Source organism: Typopeltis vanoorti, chromosome 1 (genome assembly GCF_054136105.1).
Source record: "Typopeltis vanoorti isolate ZY-2024b chromosome 1, IOZ_Tvanoo_1.0, whole genome shotgun sequence".
Taxonomy (NCBI): Eukaryota; Metazoa; Arthropoda; class Arachnida; order Uropygi; family Thelyphonidae; genus Typopeltis; species Typopeltis vanoorti.
The window spans coordinates 5,530,280-5,550,528 of record NC_143549.1 but is presented as its reverse complement, the minus strand read 5'-3'; the positions used below and the strand labels follow the sequence as shown (position 1 = coordinate 5,550,528).

Here is a 20,249-nt window from a genome sequence, read left to right as displayed (position 1 = left end):
ACTCCCGGTTTTCTCCAAAATATTGGAGAAATTAGTAAAAAATAGATTATTAAGTATTTTTAGAAGAAAAGCCACTTTTGCTCTAAGAACCAGAATGGGTTTAGACAGAAAGTAAACACTGAGCACGCGCTGCTGAACTTCACCAAATTGATTTACTCATCACAAATACCAACGCAGACTAATATTAGCAGTTTTTCTAAACTTGCAGAAAGCTTCTGACCCACGATATTGTATTCAAAATAATCGAAGAGAATTAGAGGCTGTGCACGCGGCTGGTTTAAAGATATTTAACGTCGAGATCACAAGCAGGAAAAATCAACAAAAGTTAGAGCGATTTCGTTCAGGTAAAATGGGGTGTTTCCCAAGGTTCTGCGCTTGCGCCAGTGCTATTTATGATTTACATCAACGACTTCTGCGACAACAGTTATCAAGTAACGTAAACACCCTTGAGATGATACCCCATTGATATTCACTGCAAATTCTGTCGATGAAATGCAAAACATGGTCGCCACAGATCTAAAAACGGTGACAAACTGCTTTCATGTGAACAATCTTACTCTCAATGCAATGCTGGAAGAACACAATTTTTAATTTTTAAACTCAAAAATACACCTAATAATAGTAAAACCAATTTTTCCATCCATATACCATCCGACATGACGGGAACTGCAAAAGTCACCCAAATTGCAACTGGATTTAGATAGAAAATGAGAATACTATAACCTGCCTAGGATTAAAAATAGACAGCGACTTAAGCTAGAAACCACACATTAGAGAAGTATGCAACAAAGTAAGATTTATGCTATCTCGAGTCTACTTCTTCTTAAAGATATTCTTAACTCTGACAATGTTAAGAACATTATATTTTTTCTGGATACAAATTCTTATACAGTATGCTATTCTAAGCTGGGGAGGAACATATCACGTTACTAATTTCTTCATAAAATAAATTAATACGCATTTTAACAACAGTAAATAAAGAGAAAACACTACAGTGAACGCTAAATATACCGTATTGAATATCCTTCCATTTAGACAACTACACATTTACAGGATGCTACTTTTCCTAAAAGGCTGATAACCAGTACGCGAGTATTGGAAAAGATACTTCTGCACAAAAGCGAGCTTCAAATATTTTATCCAAAAAAGCACAGAAAGAAATAATACACAAACCCTATAAATATTTGGCTCCAAAAATCTTCAACGGCTTACCGCTCTTAGTACGAAAGGAAAACAACATGAACAGAAATCTGATTGGATAGCATCTAAATTACCGTTCAAACGCTCAGGAGTGAGCTTCCCCGAGAGCCAAACTGCTGTTGTTCAATACTGGCGTTCTCGCGAGTCTGCTACCACGCCACACAATAAACCACGGCACGTAAATAGAACAAATGGAATTTTAATGCAACGTTTTTTATTTTTAATTATCTAACACAATTAACCTGTGCTTCTCAGTTTTCTTAATATCTTCAGTCTTTTATTATTGTTTCTTCTACCAACAAAGATACCTGATGAGGGCCATAATAAGCCGAAACTAGTTGTATCATTAAAGTTTCCTAACTTATTCTCGGTTTCTTAGTCATTAAATATCTTTTTTATAAAAAAAAAAAAAAAAAAAAATTATATATATATATATATGTTTTACAATTTTCTCATTTTGAAAGAAAATTTAAATGAATGAGGTGTGATGTAATGATATGAAAATGATAATGTAATGCAATAATAACTCAATAAATAAATGAAAAAAAAAAATCAGCTAACGCCTTTTTATTCCCGTATACGGGAGTAGGCGGGGCCATTTAGCCCTATCTAACTTTTGGAGACTGAGTGGGAAGTTCAATCTCCATAAATGAAATGTTAAAAAAATGATATCTGCCAGGAACAATATCAAAAAAATAAATAAATAAATAAACTCGCCAATGTGGAACTGAAGTGGATGTTCAGCTTAACAGAACCATCGCTCGTACCTAAGGTGTACTCTCTCCACGATTGCCTGTCTTTTCCTCCTCCATGCTCCAGGAGAGAAGAAGCTGCCATCAAATAAATAAAGTCAGGAATAACGCGGACCTCCCTCTCCATCTCGCGGCCTTATCTCTAGATCTCCCTTCTGGAAATAGCAGCTGGTCCCCCCGGACGTAGAGAAGACTGGAATGAACTACAAAGTACTTGATCGCATATCCAACTGTTAAACTTCCAGGATTCGATCTACTTCGATACCTCTGGAATCAGCAATAAATTTAGGATCGAACAAAGTCGCTGCGCCCACTTCCTTCATCTGGGGAGAATTTCACAGTCGCCATTTGCGAGTGTGGCGCTGTGCAGACTATCACTAATGACTGGCCCACACGCGCTTTTCTAGGAGGCCTCGAGAATTTGACTCACTCTCATATCGATGGGTCCAATGAACTGTCAGTCTGTATATAGCTATGCCCAGTAATTTCTTATATTTTAACCCTAAGAGTATTAAAAAATTTAGATCCTAACAAATTTCCTGGTGTTCCCGGAAATTTGTACTCCCAAACTAATTCGATTCTGTATCGTTTGTACAAGTTCTGTATAAGAAGTTTGCACAAGAAAAGATCTCGCTGTGTCTTTCTTATCTATGATATCAAGATTCAATTTCCTCTTCTTGGGCTATCTTAGACCGCCCGCCCCCCACACACAGAGCTTTTCATGGCACAATCATGTAGACGTCAATGTCTCTTCAGTCTCCGAAAAACTAAATATCCTTTCTCCCCCCCCCCCCCACCCATCATGACACTAATTCTCATCTGCATAACTTTTGGCACTATATAAATGCCAAGTCCTCCCCCACCCTTAACCTGAGAATAATGTCTTCACATTTGGAATAGCGTACAAAAATTTCTGTTATGCTGTACGTAGTCATCCTTTCAGCCCTTAGCCAAAAGCATACGTGAATGAGTACAAAGAATACACACACACACACACACACACACACACACACACACACACACACACACACACACACACACACACACTTAATGAAGAGGGTAATTTTCGAAGTGCATCTCATCGCGTTAATAGCCAAGGTGTGCAGTCACACACACGAGCACCTTTCAGCCCTTTGAACAGACGTACAAATGACGCAGTGGGTTAAATTCTTAGCGTTCAAGTCGCTTTACACCACCAGAAGGCGAGCTCTGACAATAGCATAGAGGTTGTGATTGGTTACTGTGTCAACCAATGCGATTGAAAGTTGTCACTTGTCATGAATTGCTGTTTTTGTTTTCTGAGTTTCATCTGTTTTGTGTGGGTGAAGTGCAAACTCGTGTCTTTAGGTCACCGATAAAAACAAGTTCTTAATATTTAATTTTCTATAAATAATTTCGGTCGCTGGGCTGCCACAGCGCATCGGGGTGTCCCCTCGGTGGTGGATGAGAGGATGATCGGTGGCACTACTTTGTATAGGCCTCCCGGCTAGGTCCGTGGTATCCCGCTGACCAACGACAGCTATGGTCCTCCATTCATAATCGGGGGTTGGATGGTTCTGACGGCCATTCCGTAAAAATGCCGTTATATAAAGCATCGTGTCTAAACAGAAAAGAAATAAAGTCCAGGTAGTCTCAATACGCCCGGAACGGTGTTGTGAGAGTGACGTAGCAGGTCCTACGGTATCGTCAGTCCGTGACTGCTATAAAGAAACTCAACGCAGAAATTGCTTGAATATTGCTACTTGGAATGCAAGAGGAAGGATTGAATAAATGTGAGAAATTGGCTAATGTGATGAGAGAGATTAAATATTAGTATACTAGGAATAAGTGAACCCTTTTGGAAAGGATCTTAAGATTTTAAGATCCTTTCCAAATGGTTGGAAAGGATCTTAATGGCAAATGGCAAAATGCATAAAGTATATATGTGTCAGGTGGTGAAATATCAAGGAGAGGTGTAGCGTTCATTGTAGAGAAGAAAAAAATAATCACAACATTATCCAGGTCATCAAAAAATCAGATGGAGTAATGGCAATTCTAGTGAAGTCTAAACCTAGAGATATGTTGATCATTCCGATCTATGCTCCTACAGAACAGAATGAGGAAGCAGAAATAGATAACATGTGTGATGAAATAGAATGGAGTATAAAGGAAGTCGGAGGGCAAGAAAGATCGACTTATTTGTGCTATGGGTGACTGGAACGCAAAAGTCGGATCAGAGAGAACATCTGCACAAGTGGGTCCATTTGGACTTGGAATTCGGAATGAGAGAGGTCAAAAGCTGATTGATTTCTGTAACAAGCAGTGCTCATCATAACTTACACTTATTTTGAGCAAAAACCAACAGCAAGATGGGAAAGTCCGGATGGAAGATACAAAAACCAATTAGACTATATTCTGGTCAGTTAACGTTACTTCAATGGAATACGAAACTCAAAAGGTGATGCCAATTGCTGACTGTGGATGTTGTCATAGAACTGGTCTTAGTGAACATGAATATTCGCCTAAAAACAATACAATTTAAAAGAAAACAACCCCTAAAATGAGATCTGCAAATGGTACAAATCCAATAGTAAAATCAAAATTTAATGACGATGTTTCAGAACTTCTGTCTGCACAGCTGCAAAACGTAAACGAACCCTCTCAGTGGAAGAGACTACAAGCAGCCATCATAACATCTGCTAAAAACCATCTACGGTTCTTTTTCTTTCTTCATGTTATTGATAACCCAAGAAATAATTGACCTTATTGATGAAGAAAGACCGTGGAAAAGAGGAGCAAATGAAGAAGAAAAATTTAGATATAAAACATTGCATAAAAGAATCAAACAGTTGTCCAGAAGATTGAAAGAAAACTGGATAAATCAGCAGTGCACTGAGACAGAAGAATTTCAAAATAGGAACAAAACCAGAGAAGCATTCCTGAAAGTGAACGAACTTAATGGAAAAGCAAAACGTACACAGTCTGATTACATCAAGAACAAAGATGGAAACATACTCATTGGTAAAGAAAAGATAAATGGAAGGAAGATGGGTGGAGTACTTATCAGACTCTATGATGATGATAATGGTAACGTGTTTAGATGATTCACGACACCCAAGTGAACCGTAACAACAGATACCACTCTACCTATAAGAAAGGAGATAGTACATGTAATTAAGAATCTTCCTAATAATAAATCCCCTGGGTGCGATACTATTCCGGCTGAGCTGCTGAAAGCTTTGACTGACAATAATAACAACTATTTAGTGGAATCCATTCAGGACATCTATAAAAGAATAGAATTACCTGAAGTTTTTACAACATCTATCTGAATACATACCAATTCCAAAGAAACATAATTCACAAAATTGCGAGGATTACAGAACTGTGAGCCTAATATCTCATGCATCTAAAAATTATTTTAACCATCGTTAACAAACAAATTGAAAAAGCCATAAGCGGTGAATTGAGTGAACAAGAGAAGGGTTTCAGAAGAGGAATGGGAACCATTAATGCTATCCTGGAACTAAAAATGCTAATAGAAAGAAAGAAATAGGAACATTTACATATGCTTCATAGACTTTCAAAAGGCCTTTCACTGGGTAAAACATGATAAAATGTTGAATATATTAGATAAATTAGACATAGAAGATCTTGTACTTAAGATTATAAAAATGATTTACACCAAACAGAAAATGCAGCTGTAGACTTCTGTAGTGAAACTAAAATGAGGAGTTAGACAAGGTTGTGTCCTTTCACCAAATCTATTTAATATCTATAGTGAGACAGTGATGAAAAAGATTGAAAAACAAAATAATAGGAATTAGTATCAATGGAATAAAATACAACAATCTCAGATGTGCTGATGATACCATTCTAATAGCAGAAAACAAACGAATCAAGTTACTGCAGCTACTAATTGAAGAAGGTAAAGAATTCGGATTAGATATAAATGCAAAAAATTATGAAAATCTCAAAAGAAAGCAGATCCGAGCCAGAAATATTCATAAACAATATGAAAATTGAACTTACAACAAAATACAAATATTTACGCACCTACTTTACTGCAGATGGAAAGCAAGATAAAGAAATAAAAATAAGAACAGCCATGGCTGAAGATGCATTCAGGAAAAATAAAGATCTGCTCAGAAGTTCTGTGAGTATTGAGACAAAGAAAAGAATGATAAGAACATTAGTGTGGCCAATTTTGACATCTGGAAGTGAGACCTGGGTATTCAAGTAGAGAGTAAGGCAACAGATGATGGCCTTTGAAATGTGGTGCTGTAGGAGAGCTCTGAAAATCCCATGGACAGAAGATGTGACAAATACAGATGTCCTAAAGAGAATGAGAACACAGAGATCTTAAGTATAGGAAATGATCCAGAGAAAGATGAGATTGGCAGGACCTGTACTGAGAGGTTCAGCAGGACAGAGGATACTAACAGTTTTAGAAGGAAAAATTAAGGGAAAAGGATCAAGAGTCAAAAAACCGAGGACATGGCTTGAAGATATAAGATCATGGACGGGATCACATGGCTATGCAGAAGCAAAAAGGAAAGCCACCAACAGAGAGAACTGGAAGGACACGGTGCTGCACCCTCTCACTGAGGAAGGAAGCTACATGAAAAAGAAGAAGGATTTATAACTTTTTTTTTTGCCCATTTTACAAAGGGAAACAGTACTGATAAGTACTAAATGTCCCATTTTCTTCGAGATCTTTTGCGGATTGTACGATTGTATTCGAAGGAGATAAGCCTGGTCGTTCTCTTCCAAATTTAGCGTTACATTTATGCAATTAAGTAATTCAAATATACCACCAAATAGAGCATATTCTCGTTCGGTGCTTTCTAATAAATCCTAAAACAAGCACGTTGTCCTCCACTCTGCGCAGATTTGGTTACAATTAAAAAGTTAATTAAGCGCATTTGGACCAATTAAGATGAGCGCTTCAACGCATCGATAAAAATGCGGTCGAATTGACGTGAATTTTGTAGCGCGGGTTGCATAAGCCACGACAGCACACGCAACCGTTATGGGCACGCGACGACACCGATATTTCGATAGTATCACTACATCGCACGTGTTTCATTCCCACATTTTGCATTCGTTCAATGAAGAACGTTTCAATTCACGTGCGATTTAAACACCCCGACAATATTTTGAACTCCACCGTTTAAATTGTGTTTACAGTTTGGAAATTAACGAAAAATACAAACTGAAAAACGTTTCAGCGGCTGATTAACGGAATACCAATAAAGCTCGTGCTGCTTCCCGTTACTTCTTCGTTTCATTTATTTTCTTTCCTGGAATGCGAAGACATGAAACGTGTCGAACGAATTACTGAATCGATTGCAGCAGAATACTTCTTTCTGGGGCCAAATGTTTCCAGCAAACATTCTTTTCGGAACTTGATAATGGAGGCCGCTGATTTAAAAGGACGCATCCACAGAAATGTGTTTCTTGTCGAGTTATTTCTGTTTCCACTGACAGATGGCGCCACTCATCGGCACATCGTGCATCAAATTTGGAGCAATTTGCTAACAGAATTATAAGAAAAGCATTCCACGTCCGCGCAGTTAGCCTAGGGACTATGCGCCTCGCAACCGTATGCCTGTGAAAGGTGTGTCCTGGGTTCGATTCTCTTCGCCGACGTGAGGAGCTCAAGGATCTTTCTCAGACATGGCCGAGTTAGCCGGTCTTGGGCGTAGACAGCAGGATTTCCCCCTCAGTTTAGCTGGGGTTTTTCGTCCCGCAAACCGGCCCCGTCGTGATACAGTCATGAATACCCTCCTCAAGGGATGCAGCAGAGGAATAACCGGGGGACTGAACCCGTCCTACGACGGATGAGAAGGATAGGGAAGCGTTCCACGCTATTCACAATACCCTCGAAATGAGAAAGAAAGTTTCGATGCTGCACTCAATACGCGAACAGAAAGCTTTTCGCCTATTTCTCTGCCGTTGTTTACGGAAGATAATCTCACAGGTCGAACTGACCGAGTCATTCATCGCACAGTAGTTAAGCCCTCGACTCCTTTGTTAATATCATCATCAGACGTTCATAGAGTCAAGTAATTCATCCAGGAGGTCCCACACTCTCTCTCTCTCTCTCATGTGCAGCTGATTATTCACTGTGTCTGCACTCACCACGCTCTCAGGCAGTGCATTCCAATTACCCACCACTCTCCATGCAAAAAATCACACTCAGTCTCTCTTCTATTCGACAGACCAGAAACCAACTTAGCCCATCACTCTCTCCAGCATCTCATCAGCCTTTTAAAACTAGGCAATCAAATCCGTGCACAGTAATCCACATGCAGCCCTGATCAAAGCCTCATACGATGGAACCGTAGTACGTGTCGGTGTTCTCCACATTATTCCCATATGCCACCGTGTTATCCTCACATTTTTTACTAAACAATCACAAAATTTCAAGTTCGTATTCATCATCACCCCCATATCTTCATCTCCTCTAAGATATCCCCACCAATCCTATACTCTGCATCCCACCTTTGCTTACCAAATCTTAAAATCTTGCACTATGTAACATCGAACTGACATCTCCCCCCACCCGACACACACACACATTTGTTTCTTCAGTCTATTTAGACCCAATTGAAGCCACAGCATCCGCTCTACTCCTGATCGCTCTCCCTAACTTTGCATCATCTGCAAACAACTGTGTATCACCATTTAAGCCCTTTCCAATGTCATTTACATACAAATTAAACAACACTGGTCCCAAAGCAGATCCCTGGAGCATTCCACTACTAACCCTCCTCTTCTGGGATATCACTCCCCATACACAACCTGTTGATACCATCAGACAGTCAATCTCCAATCCAATGCACTAACCTACCATCCAATCCCATCTATAATTACTAGCTAGTCCTGTGGCCTCAAGAAATTCATTCTCTTTGCTTCCAGACGTTGTCTCTTCATTCTTCTTCTTCTTCATTCGTTGTCTACATCACCATAATTCAAATCGCCCTTTTCTTATTACCTGGACCAATTAGTCTAAAAATTTCCTTCTCGGTGCCTTCCGCATTATGAGGTGCATAGCAACACCCTCCTTGAATTTTTTTTTTTTTTTTTCGCGTTTTGAAGTTTGAGCTTCTCTCCACGCACGAATGAAGGTGTCGCCAATTCACTGATGAACCGCCAACTCCATTTGACAAAGCGTGCAGTGCTCAAACACTCCAAGATTTGCAATGTCAAAGGTTCTAAACATGTTTACGGAAGATTTTTGAGAAGTATCAGCGCCAAACGATTTGATTATTTTGTCTTAAGAAGGTTCCTCAATCTTAATGATGCTCCAGTGAACATCATGTTAGCTTTATCGAGCTAGCCTCGAAACTGCTGCCGTTGACGGCTTTGTTCGTTTTCCTAAATCCTTTTCAGCTTCTTTCGAGGGGGGAAAAAAAAAGTTCTTCTTTTGTTCAAAGCATTACTCTTCACTTGCACAACTGTTATAGAATCCGCCCGACCATGGAATGCTCCTCCCACATCAGAGATGATGTAGCTAAAACCTAAGAATGCTTCATGCCATCCTCCAGAAGAGGGCAATCTGCTTAGTGAATGAAAGCTCTCTCTCTCTCTCACACACACAACGCTACTGTTTCAAAGGTGTTTTTTTTTTTTTTTTTTTTAAATCTTGTGAGTCGAATATAATAAGTTTAGTTTAATCCTTTATCCAAGTGTGAGCAAACGAAGTTTGCGCTTGAAAGTATCTTCAGGACTGGGGTAAGGTGGTACAACACCAGGGCACTCCTTGCCAAGGTGGAGCAAGCTACCAACACTCCTAACTCATTATCTCCCATAAGGCAAAACACATCTCCTTGCGGATATGTCTAATGTTATGCATTAAGGGAAGGACCACAACCCAGACTAGTTTCGACCTTTATTGAGGTCTCTTCAGTGGTAGCCAGGCCCAAGTGGAGATACCAGGCAGAAGCATTCGCAGGTCATCTCTACCTATAGGAGTTGCCAAATGGTGTGCCACCTTTTTATCAAATTACTCTGGATTTAGAGAAAGATGTTGAAAGTTTATTTTTCACTTGTTCAGACTATAATAAATTTAGTTTAATCCTTTATCCAAGTGTGAGTTAGGAGTATTGGTAGCTTGCTCCACCTTTGCAAGGAATCGCCCTGGTGTTGTACCACCTTAACCCAGTCCTGAAGATACTTTCAGGCGCAAACTTTGTTTGCTCACACTTGGATAAAGGATTAAACTAAATTTATTATAGTCTGAACAAGTGAAAAATAAACTTTCAACATCTTGTGAGTCGATATTATAGTATATACAACAATCAACCAATTTTTATTATTAAAGTTTTGTGTAGATTTCTTGGTAACTTCAGGTGTGAAAGAAACATAAAATATCAAGAAAAGAGGTTAGCATCAATGCGGTAAGAATATCTTCGATTCCGATAATTGTCACCTGCGCCCAGTGTTCAGTTTGGCTTCCATTTGAGTGACCAATTCCCGATGATTAAGGCTCGGGTTTATATGATTCCAAGTGTACAGGGGTCATCTCCATGGACTACCAGGTTTTCCCCTCGGTCTTGTAAGAACAGCGGTTTAAGATTTCTCAATCATTCGAAATGTCTTTCCGCTGAGGCATCTTACAGGTCAAATGCACGAGAATGAGCAGTTTCACGATCTGCCGAGGTTGCGGGTCAAGGCGATGGCGCGTTTTTCATAACCATTTTGCAGAAAGGTGCTTGTTAGTACCCCCCCCCCATCCCCGTTAATGAGTTCTTGTTCCTAGCGATAGGATCATTTCTGGATGGTTTTTTGAAGTGTTTACTTTTCTTCTTTTAAAAATCGAAGGAAAGCAAGGAACCACGAGAATTGCAGTCTGCAAGCGAATCTAATTTTCGTTTCTTCAAGAAAGAACAATTTTATCATTTAAGAATTTCCAGTTTCTTCCTTTATCCATAATTACGGAGGAGACGCGTCCAGTCTTTCTCACTGATTTTTTTTTTTATCGATTAATAATTCATCTTGTTCTGGGCGATGCACTTCGTCATTAACTGACGACGAAGTCTTCAGTCTATCTTTATTCGCAGTTTATCTTTCGTGCATTCCTATAAATTCAGTTTTGCGAGTCACCCTCGCCAAGGTCACGATGAGATTAGATTATAATCGGCTCGTATTTTTATCCGCCATGACTGCATATCGTGAGTAAACACAAAAGATGTCTTCAATCTGCACGCCAACGTCCATCATCAGTCAGCACCATTTATGATGGCTACCAATTTCAAGGAGAGAAAGATTTCTCATTTTCAATGCAGTTTTTCACGTTCAAATGCCCGTTTTCTTTGTGTATGTATGTGTGTCCTAAATTAACAAAATCATTTAAATATACAAAAAGGGTTCCTGCGATCCTTACCTTACGTTTTAGTCACTGCCAGAAGTGATCGGAACAATACATCGAAGATAGGAATGAAAGTAAAAGATGAAAACATCACACACACACACACACACACACACACACTGGTTGCTTCGCATAGCTGGGTTTTTTCACTGCTGCATGAACTGGCAGTCAACAGTGCACTGTACTGATAACACTGGAAGGAGAGTGGGCGGTATACACCTCGGCAAAGCGCAAGTAAAACCATTTTCAAAAGGTGTCAGCCGCTCTACTCTGACCAGTCGGAAAAAGTAAGCTAAAATCCAGATTGGTTTTCGTGGTTCTGGTCTCAAAAACCGCGGCAAAGACCGAGGAAGAAGACGGATAAGTATTCCGTAAGACTCAAGTGCGTGACGATGTTAGTTCGTCAAATCTTTTTCTGAATTCGCGATGAACTCTTCTGTTCTTTCATCATCTCTGCTGGCAGTGGACGGGAATGCCGAACACAGACAGCGGGTTCCGCTGCGACGGCCATAACCTTTGCTTCGCTGATGGAAAGCACTGCGATCACTCGGTTTGTTTCACTGGCTGCGTGCGATGGCACCAAGAAAAGGTCAAACGCAGATAACTATTTAAACGACACCCGAGTACACGGCGGTCATAATCGGACTTTCTTCATGCAATTCCTCTCGACATTACTGCAAGCTGTGGACGACGTTTTCAGAAACACCGCCGCATTTTTATATCGCATTTTTATGTCACAGCGAATGTTTAGCGGAATCTAAACATTCGTTGTGACACGTAGGAAGATACGTACGGATGAGGTGTGGGAGGTTCTCTAGATCAGTGGTCTCCAAACATTTTTGATCGCGTACCCCCAAGACAGAAAAAATAAATAGCGCGTACCCCCAATTGATTGAGGAAAAATCTATTGTAATAAGTATTATAAAGAGGAAATATGCCTCGTGTCATTATATAATAATTTAAAAAAAGCTAGATAATTTTACACATTATTTTTATTATTAACAAACATATTTAATACAATATTTCATGTGAACAATAGCCTCGCATTTCTTTCATAATTTCTTGAAATTCTGGTTTGATGGCTTCTGATACTGCGATACGAAGGTCTGGTTCCAAGTTTAATTGATTTCGATATTTGGTTTTAATGCCTGTCATTGCAGAAAATGATCCCTCACTTAAATAATATTTATGTGAGGTATCATTTTTAAAACACATAATTTAAGTTTACAAGATCTTTATAACGTCTTTGTCTATATTAGATAGATGTTTAATTGATGAAAGAAAGTAATATTCTTTATCTTTAATTAATTACTTAATTTTTTCCTATCAATATAAAACTTTTTTGACGCACCCCCACGTATCGACTCGCGTACCCCTGGGGTACGCGTACCACACTTTGGAGCCCACTGCTCAAAATGGTAACTTTCCAGAGAGCGGAGGAAGGTGATTTCGATCCAGGTCAGAGATGTCACACTGGTTCCCGACTGCACTGACACCGGAGCTTTGTCAGGCGTGGCCCACCCGATGGTTAAGCAAGAGAAGGCTGCTGAAGGAACTGCAATAAGAAATGTGTAATGCGCATTGACCTGTGCAACAGCACGTTGAAGGCGAAAAGAAAAAATCCTCCAACACGGACAGCAAGGCCTCACACTGTTGGCTGCCTGCTTGATTGCGAAACCCAAACACTACAGAACCAACTGTTTAGCTCTCTTTTAGGGGTGCGAAGATCCTTGATGACGCCACTCACTGGTGTGGCAGTTCAGGTCTGGTTGGCGGGGGTTCGCACTGCAAAACTAAATTTGGTTGAAGGAAAAATACATATTTCTTGAAAAAGCCCGAGTGCTTTACTATGAGTGCCGTTCTCTAATCTCACCTCCGACACCTGGTAACGTAGTTAAGAACCCATTACTGTAAGGTGGAAGAATCGTTTCCCTCAATCTGTTTCAGATTGCCGTTCTTCGTGACGAAATAATGCAGGAAAAAAAAAAAAATGGCCGCCAGTGGAGTCGCGAACGTCTTCCCCAAATCAAACATTCGGCAGATGATCAAGGTTCGAACCAACCGATTCTCTCCATGCCGATATCATCAAGCAAAATCCTGGAACACACGCGAATGTATGACCTGATCCACCCCTCTCCTGCATCAGCAGCCAAAATGGCAGCGGTTTTCACCCCGCAAAGCAGATTAAAGGTTTCTTCGTTTTGCGGATGTTAGGGCCGATACGTATCAATCGTGTCCGCTCGAAGTCTGAAGTGCTCCGCTTCTCGTGGGTCAATAGAATTCCTTCCGCGTTTTTAACCCCGCTGCTGTCAACATATTTCAGCGACCACTCGAAATATTCAGAAGTCACGTCATCTCAAAAAGAGCGCCGCTTGAAATGCAGTAGCGCCACCTATAAGAGGCACGAGGTGGTCAAAAGTGGATTTCGTGAAGTAAAGAGATCGGAAGCGCACAGGCGAAGTGGAAAAGAAAAAACGTCGGAGAACTTACCTGAGCTGTAGCTGTCGGTGGAGGAGGCCGAGAGGGATCTGCTCCTGTAACGACTCCTGTTCTTCATGCCGCCGACCAGCTTCGTGTCCTGCAACAGAACAAACTGCATCAGTTAGCATCCACTCGACGCGAGCGAAACATGCAGAACATTAAAAATGGTTATTCGCAGGTTGCGAAACAAATCCCACGTGAATATTTGCAGGGAAGGGTGTGCGCAGGAGGAATTCCGCGTGAAGAACGTGCAGGTAAATATTAGTGTAAAAGTTCGTATAAAGAAATCGTTCCACTGGCGAAAGATTTCCAGAACGCATTCTCTTGCAGCAGTGCCTAGCGGGGATTCCATAAATCCGCCATTAGACTTGCAGATGCTTTTCTCTTCGACAACCAGCTCTGCTCTCTCACATACGCACACGTTTGTGTACTACAATAAGAATTGCGATGATTTTTCCGTTTAGAAAAAAGCGCCAGTTTTAGGCTTTTCCTTCCTCATTTTCCGAAAGCCAAACTTCCTCAGTCCACTGCATGAACTGCACACAAATCAATCCTGAATGAAGAACTTCAAGCTTTTCCTTTTGGTCACGTGATTCTTTTCGTGCCACCATTTGGCTCATCCGAATGTCCCAGAATCCCGCATCAGATTCGTTCTGGACGCAAGTTGTCTTTACTTTACACGAATGCTTTTACAAGCAGTTTTTTTTTTTTTTTTCTCTCGATCGGATCATTTGCAGGGCAAAACGCGTGTCTACACTGCAAAAACTCGCTCTGAAATTATCGGATGGAATTTAATAAAACTTAAGATTTAGATCGAGGACGCACACAAAGATGTCCGCGCTCGCTTCTCGCCTTATTTTTTACGGCGTGGCGGATTTACGCGTGAGCGAGGCAACTTCGAGCCTCGCGTCTCTACAAGAGCCGCAAAGAAGTGAATGTGCGCGATGTAGAGGGGGGGGGGCTGTTAAAAGTTATAGCTTAGGACCAAAGCAACCTTTAATTCCGCCCATTAAAATTTGGCAACACGATGTGAGCAGAAGCCAAAAATGATGCCATAAATTCGCTGTCACTTCTAGCAGATTCTTCGTGATTTTACGTCCTATGACTCGACAAGCTCTCGTGAATTTGTCACAGCAATTGAGGCGACTGCAGAAAGAAAACTCGACAACTGGAAATTCAGCTCCGAACGTGAAAGTATATTTGCATGAGACGGGTTTTTTGCAAGGTTTGTTCCAGGTTAAAGTTTGCTCCCCCCCCCCCCGCGCACAGTTAAATATCGTTTTTGTTGGTAAAATGGTTTACCGCTTTTTTTTTCCCGCTCCACCTGTACTGTCAAAGCTGAACCAAACAAAAACAGTTTTGTTCACGTGACAACACGCAAGAATGCAGTCACGAAACGCACTTTTCGGCTGACCGCAGTTGTGATTCTCGCCTACAAAAGCGGTAAGGGGTTTTGATTTTATTTCACCCCCTCACCTACATAATCTAGAAATCCTGTACGGAGACTTTTAGACAGGGTTTTTTTTCTTTTCCCCTCTAGCAATTAGGGCGACGGGCTGATACTCGGCAATGAACTCCCTCCCCACCTAAACAATCACAAACGCTCACTGCGGGATTTGAACTCGTCGCTGGCTGGAAAAAGATGCGATTTAAGGATGAGTTTCAAGAACAGCTAAAAGGCGAGAAGAATTTCTTTAAAGGTTAAGCCAAGAATAAGACGATGCTTCGTCTTGATGGCCCTGCTATTTATGTAACAGGGCCATCCCGTCACTCCAGAAGCAATGAAGAGTGGAGGGTGGCTACTGTTAGCGCCAGTCGTCACACAGAGTTTTACAAAGAAGAAAAATGTTTTGAGATTTGCTTCATCCGTCGAAATAAACGCGCTCACGCGACAAAAGAAAACAAAGCGCGTGTTGGGAGTCAAAAACGTGCCGCAAGCCTCTTTGGAATAATCTGCACGAGCGCCGTTAACTAAACTTGGCTGACATGCACAAACGTGACCTCGCCACGTTTGTGCATGTCAGCTTGATCTAAGACTACGACATTCTTCTGTCGTACTCTTAGATCGGAATATCCCCTCCCCCCATCTGGGTGTTAAGTCGAAATGTTTTTCTTGGAGACTCTGTGAAGTGCAAATACGAAACGAAAGACTGATCTGTGAAGAGCTCTCATTTCTCCGCCCCACGAGAGGCTGGTGAAGCTACTGCACATCAGTGTCCCGTCTGCAGGCTTTGCCATCACCCCTCCCTTTAGTGGAATCTTAATGCACACACATCCCCTAAAAATCCAAACGCTAAAATCAGCAAAATGAAAACAATACGATGAACTTTATTTCCAATAAAAAATAAAAATGAAACAAACTTTTTTTTTATCGTAAAGAATTATAAAATGTCATTCTTCACCGCCGCTCTAACGAGAGGGATGCTTTCGACCGCAAACTCGAGAACGGTCTTCGACAGGCGAATACCTCGTGTGCCATTGAATCCACTTCTAAACTTTTTCACACTGGCTAATCCCGTCGAAAATCCAGATTGGCAAATGGGATTATGGGTAAAAGAGAATGACTTGCCACCTGAGAACACCGCAATTCATTAATATTTTGATTGACGAAATTTTGCCTTCGCAAAGATTTGTATTTCGATGGGATCCTCCTCATCATCCGAACTGATTAGACTTCGACAAGCTGGCCGTAAGAGAATGCGCAGAGTGGTGTCTCCTCCACCACCGCCATGTTACTCACTCGAAACTAGTACTTGGGGGGGGGGGGGGGGACTAAAAGATTCTTCGAACCTCCTCAAGGGAGGCTTGCTTAGACGGAAGCGACTTGAAGGTACAGGTGGTGGTTTCGGGCGTAAAATGCCTTTGCGGGATCGATCTCTGCAGCCGCCAGATGTCTCTGGCATCGCACCGCTTTTAGCCGAACTCATTTAGGAAGATATTTCTGCTCGCGCTATCTTTTTACGTAACGCACGAGGACGAACGATTAAGAAGACACGAAATGATCTTGTGGGTGGACTTCTCCCCGATCAGATAGCGGACGGAATAACCTCCACTTCTGCGTCACGCCAAAGAAGGGTCGCCCTTCGCGTGTTTTTCCACTTCGGCGCTCGTTGCACACGCGACCGACGCACACCACAACGAGGACGACCGATTCCTAGCACGTCGAATCACAAGGCCAAGGCGATGTGGTTTTGATACTGTTCGGGGAGGAAGGGGCATTTCGATTTTGTCCGCGCACATTACGACGCTGAAAATAAACAAAATTAAAGAAAGAAACAAAAAGGTAGCGGTAACAGTCGCGAGCTTGAAGACAAGTACGAATTACTTTCCGACATCCCTTCCCGACTTGAAAGCACCTTCTCGAAGATGTTGAATATCGTCCCCCGATTTCTTTTTGTGTGAATAACCCACGGAGATGACGTGTTCAGCACATTTCTAAACGACCCTCAAAAGGCTTCTCTTTTCGCCTCAAGGACCGCGATCGGACTTCATTTCGGCAAAGAAGAGGCCTCGCGCTTTTATTCCGCTCACTTTGCTGGCGAATTTCGATACGGAAATGCACAAACGACCATTTTCTCAACGTGTCGGGAGGAGGATGGCGTAGAAAAATCTGCGTGTGTGTTATCTGCTCGTGCATGATCGGTGTCTCACGGCCTCAACAGCAGCGTTATCATCCTCGAATTCCAGCCTAAAATTGGTTTTGGGGAAATACCACTGAAGGGGAAATCGCATTGCACGAGCATGGAGTTACCGAGGTAAATTAATGAAAGCAAACAGTGCACGCGACGAACATCTTTCTGTCATTCATTCGTTCAAGCCGTTCTACGGAGACTCCGCATCGCAAAACCGATAGCAGCAACGTTCGGCTTGAACCCATTGCAATCAGGAGTCCACGTGACCCTGGAAACATTATTAACCACCCTTCCGTTTCCAAATGAAGTTTAGAAACTCGGGCATAAAAGGAATAAGATGGTCCCTTGGTTGGGGAAACTCTTTCATTAAAGTGTTCATAGTCTGGTGAAGACTTCGATCATCACTCAATACCAACGACGATCTTCGGCTGGAAATACCCGCGTTCGATGCATGTCTCGAATGCGAATAAAACTTCCACACGAAGTAGAGTTAGCTGGTCTTATAAGGAGAGGTGGTCGCTTCCCCCTCCCACAAAACTCGGGATTTTTACCCCACAGGACAGGCTAATCGGTCTCAGAGAACTGACATACGTGCAGGCCTCCACGGCCTCGGCCATAATTCCAAATGCCACCAACAAAATGACAGGGGTTCCCGCGTTGCTATCGAGAGAGAGAAAATGGCAAACAGAGCACTATTGAGTGAGCAGCAACTGTAGAGCCAGTGAAATAAACAGTTTCGATTCACGACTGTCAACAAGAGTCTTTCGAAGACAATTCCGGAACTGGCTGCGATGCCCAACTCGCAAACATACGGAAGAAGAAGATTGCGGCACGATATTAAGAGGGAAAATACGCTTTTTTCGGCGACCATCGAAGGAATTAATGCGCTGCACCGAACAGATGCAAGATTATCGCTGAAAAAACTAAACAAAAAAGTCGCCGATTTTTAGCAAGAATCCCGCGCCACAAAATCAAAGAAGCAAAACTGGACGCACACAGCACTGCGACGCGAGGATCCTTTAAGTTCTCCGCTCACAGACAGAAATGGGCATTCATTTCAAAGGAAAAGAAACTTGAGAGACTCGGTGACGGCCGGAATCTTATAACGACAATTAAACTCGCGAAAGGCTGTCAATACATCGGGCGGATATAAAAAAAAACTCGACATCCGGCCTACGCACTTGTAATTTAAGCTTCTCTTCGCGATTTCGTAAACAACGGACCGATCGCATGAATACGGCACGTGAAGTGGGATTTTAACTGCGCGTTCATAAGCGGGAAAAGACAAGCGGGAATTCGATCAGCAATCGCGATGGTAACGCGATATTACAAGATCGTTGTTTACGGTTACGTTCTTCGTCGTTTGAGTCTCTGCGAGTCGACTCTTTGCTGGTCGAAGCAGTTTCCGTTGTTTTCGAGAATTACTTAAACTTAGAGCGCACGTGATTTGCATAAAGAATAATTCTTTAGAAATCCTCGAACAAAACAATGACACGCGCGCGCGTGGCATCTACCAGAATGACATCAGAAACGAGCCACGCGCAAATGTCTAATTACAGCGAGGGAGGGTAGACTTTTGGGAGCCTTCTTCTAAACGCACGCGCGCACAAGAACCTTCGCCGCAATTTGTCACATAAATAAGCAGGAAGTCAAGTTACCGCGTGCAGTCCGAGCAGCATCTCTGCCGACACATTTCGTTGCACCACTCAAGGGGCGCTTTCTGAATAAACTGAATGCGCTGTCGTAGGATATCCCAATCTGTAGAGCAGAGGGCGCCACTGCGAGTTCGGTTCCCGATCCAAACATTTTTCAATGCCCATTTGCGAAGCGAAATCTTCACGGAAATTCGGCGAACAATCCGTTTTCCGTGGAGCTTCCCGAGTGCAGTTTACGCTCGCCGTATTAAAACCAAAGGATATCACGAGGTATCTCCTATAAATGTCACAGGTGCACTTTTCGGGGATACTATGTCCACATAAAAAATAATAAAATAAACCATCAAGCAACCCCCCCCTCCCTTTTAAACATTTCAGATTCCTTTCTCGCTCTCGTCTTTACGGGTAACCGAATGAAACGCGCGCTCTTTCAAACATTCCTCTCATCTTCCAGCAGCGAATTGCTGCGTTAGCAAAAGAGGACTCGGAATTTTTTTCAGGAATTCGGCAGTGATAATCGCTGCCGTGCTCTCGTAGGTGTACGAGACGACCCCTACAAATCATGACACATCCCACCCATTATCACCCTTGTCAATGTGCTGTTCTCATCGTTCTCTCTCTCTGTGTGTGTTAATGAGTAGATAATGTAGCAGTGTTTCTCAAAGTGTGGTACGCGTACCCCCGGGATACGCGAAAGGTCGTTAGGGGGTACGTGGCAATTTTCGGCTACGCATGATTAAAGAAGTCATTTTTTCAACAAACAGTACAATTAGAGACAACCGGGATAAAACGGCACTAACTAATGAATCACCCCCCCCCTCCAACAGAAACTGCTGTAGACCAAGCAAAACCACGTGTTGCCGGTAGAACATATGGTTTTGCTTGACACCACCCCGTCGTTAACGCGTTAAAACTAAGAAATATGTAGCGAATGTGTTTCAGATATCATGGAATTCGGTTGAAGGGAATTAGCATTTCAACTCAACTGTTGAAATGCTAATTTGTCTTTGGTTCGCGCGATCTTTTGTTAATACCGCACCAATCATATGCACTTCTTGATAGCTGCTCTACGTATCTCAAGTCTTGTAAATGACTGGTAATTTTTGCTTGAAATAATGGGAAAGAAGATGACGTTATTTGGGTAGATGACTTTGACGTGCACACAAGGAAACTC

At 41.9% G+C, this 20,249-nt stretch overlaps 1 protein-coding gene across 4 annotated transcripts in view; it reads right to left on the bottom strand.

Moving 5' to 3' along the window:
• Window positions 1–20,249, bottom strand: part of LOC150109760 (adenosylhomocysteinase-like 1) — a 440,710-nt gene that overhangs the window by 325,791 nt on the left and 94,670 nt on the right. For 3 of the 4 annotated variants that reach the window (XR_016549840.1, XM_090408492.1, XM_090408303.1), the window contains exon 2: window positions 13,798–13,885. Coding sequence is in view for 2 of the 4 variants with exons in the window: in XM_090408303.1 (XP_090264429.1) it covers window positions 13,798–13,885 (88 nt within the window). In the remaining 2 variants the exon portion in view is untranslated. Of the gene's footprint in view, window positions 1–1,011; window positions 1,139–13,797; window positions 13,886–20,249 lie in introns of those variants that run through there. The other variant, XM_090408573.1, reaches the window with a different exon arrangement.